The 5,681-nt window shown below is 29.1% G+C and overlaps 1 protein-coding gene across 1 annotated transcript in view; it reads right to left on the reverse strand.

Annotated features, from left to right (window-relative positions):
• Positions 1-32: 32 nt before the first annotated feature.
• The window catches only part of LOC108686718 (phospholipid scramblase 1-like), an 18,051-nt gene continuing 12,402 nt past the window's right edge, over positions 33-5,681 (reverse strand). Inside the window, exons 3-7 of the mRNA XM_018192158.1 lie at positions 2,948-3,046; positions 2,243-2,460; positions 918-1,073; positions 508-669; positions 33-237 (exon numbers count right to left, since the gene is read on the reverse strand). Of these exons, the coding sequence (XP_018047647.1) occupies positions 208-237; positions 508-669; positions 918-1,073; positions 2,243-2,460; positions 2,948-3,046 (665 nt within the window). The 3' untranslated portion in view covers positions 33-207. The remainder of the gene's footprint in view (positions 238-507; positions 670-917; positions 1,074-2,242; positions 2,461-2,947; positions 3,047-5,681) is intronic.

Consider the following 5,681-nt stretch of genomic DNA (forward strand, 5'->3'; position numbering starts at 1 on the left):
ATATATATATGTATAAAAGTTTTCGTCTTTGCATTCCGTAGTTAAACATTTTTTGAGATATTTGTACGTTACAAAATATTTTTGAATGTACTTATAAGTTGATACATGACTTTTGAGGTATTTGTTATGTAACAAAATACGTTGATGAAGGTGTATGTTCATACGAACAAAGCTTTGGTTTTCTTTTAAAAATTGAAATAGATTGACTTATTTCTCCTGCTCGAAATACATGAAGTCCTAAAACATTAACAACAACATTAAAGTATACTAAAAATTAAACTGTGTTCATACTAATACAGTAATTTGACTTGCATTAGAAATTTTTCTTTGCAATTTAATTTCTTAATCGAAATATTCAAAACCAATTAAAATTAATTAATTTTGATATTAATATAAAAAACAAAACGGCATTATTTTTTTCTCGTTGCAATGTTTCTTTTTATGCTTTTCTTCTTTACATCTCGTTTGATAAAAGAAAAGCGATTGTAGTATTTTTACAATACCTACTATTAAAATACACGCTCCTAACAGTACAGCTTTTATCTTCACGTCCAAATCGCGCGGAAAGTGAATACCGAACATATCAGAAACGGTGAACATCTCTCGACCAAAGCCACTCCAATGTTTTCGAATCATGCCGACACGATGCTTTTCATCCATAGATTTGATCTGCAGGTTTAATTATTAATGAATTATGATTCTGAAAATCTTAATGTTTATTATGTAATAAAATATAATTCATGAATCAAATAATCATCAGGTTTCTAATATTATTTATTATCTATCATTCATTTTAAAATTTTTGTATCTTAATTCGAAAAAAAATATTAAAAAATATTAGTATAATATAATCTATATTATATAAAAATAAAATATTATGTGGCATAAATTAAATAAAATTTAAAATGTTGCAATACCTTAAAAGTTACATCAATACAAAAACGAATAAGTGGACCTTTTATCATTAACACTGGTTGGCCGGATGCATCGCGAACGTAAAACTTTGGTCGCCAAAGACTCCATTCTTGAGTAACGCTACCCAGTAGAGTATTTCCGGAGTACACTTCTAAAACCTGTGAAAAAAAACTAGTCATCTGCTATTCAAAGACTAGTTGTAATAAAGCTTAAAAATAAAATTTATCAATAATCTCAAATTTATTGAAATTTCTCATATATAAATAAGAATTTATTCTAATTTATTCTTATTTAATTGAAAATCTAAATAAAATTAGCCGAAGTTATTAAACAAATTCGAATACAATTATTTGTTTTTAATTTTTATTGCATCTTATATCCTTTTACATCAGAAATAAACAAATAAATAAATTATAACTAGAAATGAACTACATAGAACAAATTAATATATTGTCGTTCTTGTTCAAAGGATATTAATCGAATCTTTCGACGATGCGAACAAATTTTCGTTGAAAACTTGACAGATGGCTTGCACGTGTGAAGAAACTTTAGTAGACACGATACAAAACAGTAGTTCTCATCTCGCTTCTAAATTCGATATTAAATTTATTATTTGCAATATTATTGTGCGTATAATTCAATATAAAATATAATTAAAATAAATTTAAGAAAAGATTATTTATAATTTAGAATTTAAATATTTAATAAAAAATTCACTTTATGAATAATGTTATAGTTAGTTAAAAGAGACAAATTTATTTCAAAATATTATTTAAAATTATTCTTTAAAATTTAAAACCTTGGTAAATGCAAATATTAAATATTGCGAAGACAAATTTAATTTTCAATATAACATATTATAGGACCGTGATATATGATAATATAAACTATAGAAATCAATTATAGAAATCAAAGCTTTACAGATCTAGCTGGATCTTAAATGCTTGTATAATTCTTGCGTGAATTTATATACTACGTATGTAGTTCCCAAAAACACGCGCCGAAATGATTTTTTGATCTTTGAGAACGCTAACTCTTTAGTTTAGTAAGTAGACCGTGTAAGGCTTTGATTTCTATAGTTATAATTTTCATTTTTAATCTGAAGTCTAAAATTTATTAAATACATTAAATATTTTAAAATGTTCGAAAATTAATTGTCATAAGTAATAGAAAATTATTGATTTTTATTTAAAGAGCAAATTTAACGTAAGACTCTTCGAAGAATATAATAGTGCAAAGTAAATATTTTTCTTTTCTAATTGCTAAAATATTTCATTTACAGAGATAATAATATCAAATATTAAAGAAATTCTAATGATAAAACTACCTGTAGATAACAAGGACAACAGCAACCATCGCATCTGAATGGTCGGATCATACGAAGAATCTCATGCCGATTTTTGTCATAGATGGAAAATTCGCACGAGCGATACTTTCCCACGCACAATCGCCAACAGATTCCCGATTCTTCGGCCATATAAAATACTAGTTCGTCCCTGTTATCCATAATAACATACTTGTTCTTAGTTTCCCATCCAGTAAAAGCTGAAAAAGACAACGTTAAAGTAAAATTTATATACATATAATAATATGCTTTAATGTAATAAAGTAACGTAATGTTGAAATAATATAGGAAATATGTAAAATAAAATGTATAAAATATATCGTATTCATTAAGCGATGAAACAATAATTCGAAATCCATGGCGTAATTAATAAATCATAAAGTAATTCGGTGAATTTTTCGTTTAATATAAAATGAAATACGTATAATATATAAAATGGAATTCGTATAATATTAAATTATGATTTTATAATTATATGATTACGTATTATGCGTATAAAATTCTGAGTTTATCATAATACAAATACGAGAAGATATCGCGTAAAGCAAATATAGCTTCGTTTACTGAGCGAACAATTGTAAATCTCGAGCTTCGCGGATCTGGAATATACCTATACATATATTCGCGCGCAGTCTCAAAAAGAGAAGCGTTATATTTATATCTTTCTTGGCAAAGCCGAGAACTCACCTTGAAGCAACTCAATTTTCTGGTTCACGAAAAGATATTCAAGGTCCATAAGGTATTCCAAGCCGGGTGGATATGTCATATTCGGCGGTAACCAACCACCTAAAAGCATTCAAGTGCATATTCAATAAACATTCAGTTAATTCAACGTGCTATTTATTGCTTATATAAAAATAGTGTAATATAAATTCTTTAAAATCTCTCTCTCTCTCTCTCTCTCTCTCTCTCTCTCTCTCTCTCTCTCTCTCTGTGTGTGTGTGTGTGTGTGTGTGTGTGTGTGTGTGTGTGTGTGTGTGTGTGTGTGTGTGTGTGTAAATATTCAATGTAGTCTTGGCAATGAATCATGGTTAAGGAAAAAAAATCAATAAGATATACAATAATCGTTATAAATACATTAATTGTATTGACATGAACAATTTATGATAATTCTTTTTATTAAATCTTAGAGAAATGCGTTTCATGTAGAAAAAGATATAATATAAATAGTACAAGTAATATATTTCATGATATTAAAAAATACCAAAAGGTTTGTAGGTCATCGTCATGTTTTATCCATTGCTAATAATTGACAATAACCCGCGAACCTTCTGTTATCTTTGAAGATAATATCCGTGAAAGCTTAAAAAGCGTTATTTTATGATTTTATAAATTCACAACAAGAGATTTCTTTCTTAATCGCATATATAGATATTTATCATTTTTAAATTAATGAAGTTAATTCTCATTAAAAAAGTAAAATAGCATATAAGTATACAAAATGCTCTAATAGTATAACAAAATGTATGCTCTAATGTATAACAAAATGAAATACATATGTTTACGAAAAGAATTCTGCACCTCTGTTCTTCCTCCGTCAGAAATCTAGTGTAGCCCTTCTTCTTTGTTTTGTAATAACGCGCCAATGTGTTTTGAAAAAGTGTTCTTAGCTGTCTGCGAATCTGCTCCAACTTGATTTTCCACGAAGTTTCAAAGTATTCTGATTCCGTTGCGCACGTAGAACACCGCATGTTTCAATATTATTTATCGTAAAGATTATTTATCTTAGAAATTGTACTTTTCTATATTATTTATCGTAGAGATTGTACTTTTTTAACGTGACACATGTTTTTGTCAAATGTCTTTTGAAAGTGAAGTACTCTTTTATCGCTGTATTTATATACTCCACTATTGCATCACAATTATCACCATAATCTTAGAGATATTTATAGTTTATGTTTGTGTTATATATTATTAATTATAAAAGATTAAAGGTCGATAATTATGTAATTATCTAAACTGGAAAATAATACGGTTTGTTTAGAATTCCACCGTTCCAATCAGTAGTTTCGAAACTTTTGTTTGGAGTTCTCGTCACTTCTTAAACTGCTTCTGCTTAAAAACTTTCATTGAAAAGTTTTTCCAAGGAATTTCTAAACTTATCTTCAAACTTTCGACTTTCACTGTTTTTCGAAATTCTTATCACTGTTGAATCAGGATTCTAATAATCTTCCATTAGGATTGTTAATCTGACAAAAATAACTGTAGTGTCGATCCGAGACGTTTACCAGCAATGTTTGCGAATTATCGCAATTATTTTGCGTTGTCTACCCTTCTCGAGACTCAGGAGATAAAATTTTTTCCGCGAGTATCCTCGTTTTCTCTGATTTAGATTTTCTTTTTTTTTCATTTATCATTTAGGAGATAAATACAGAAAACAATGCGATATATCAAAGATCGCTACATCGCAGACATTTAGTGCCGCATGTTTGTGTCCCACGCCGATAAAAATTAATATTGTGAAAAATTCACAATTTACTGGCAATATTTTCCCAATTATTACAATTCTCTAATAAAATTATTCACCATAAGAAAATTGAAGATTATTCAATTCAAGAATTTTATCAGATTTCTAGCAATTTGATTTATTAATTGTTTATATATATATATATATATATAGATTCAACTTATCTTTTACATTCCTCTTCGAGATCTTCAGTTCTTCAGATTTTAATTATATATTCAATTTTTTAATCCAAAATTTCAATCTCCTTTTTTCTTCCTTTCTTCTTTCACCTTCTCAATGTTTTTTCCTTTTTCTTATCACGTCTAACTAAGGTAAAAGGCAAACAATATACTGGGCTCGAATGATCAGTTAGTGTTGTCACGTCGCGCCGGTGCTTATCGGAATGTTTCAAAATTCAGATACAAAACGGAATAATCTATTTATCTCGTATCTCAGAGAACGACAATACTGCGATGTGCCTGCGAAGACCGAGAAGTTCGACGTCATCGTACAAATACGAGTGATATCGTCGAATACAACTGTTTGGATGATGATGATACGCGGCGACCGCCGAGGACGGTCATTATCTACTTTATACTAATCGTCACTCCAGGCAAGCAGTGAGCAACTATTATTGGGAGATATTGTCCGTGGATCGTGCTGCATGGAACACATAGCGTATACAGAATTCGAATTTCTCGTGGCGAGCCGCAATTACGCTCGATAGGAACAATACTTAGATTATGATCATCAATATGGAAGATCACGAATGTCCTTGGTCCGTGTCTATCGTAATTAAGTGGCACGTGAAATAGATGCGTTCCGTGCTAATAGCATGTTTAGGTCGATATTATACGATGATCAATTAAAAATAGTAAACTATAATTTGATTCTAATTACATTAAAAACGTTTTCTGTCTCTCTCTCTCTCTCTCTCTCTCTCTCTCTCTCTCTCTCTCTCTCTCTCTCTCTCTC

The sequence above is a fragment of the Atta colombica genome, unplaced genomic scaffold (genome assembly GCF_001594045.1).
Source record: "Atta colombica isolate Treedump-2 unplaced genomic scaffold, Acol1.0 scaffold189, whole genome shotgun sequence".
Classification (NCBI taxonomy): Eukaryota; Metazoa; Arthropoda; class Insecta; order Hymenoptera; family Formicidae; genus Atta; species Atta colombica.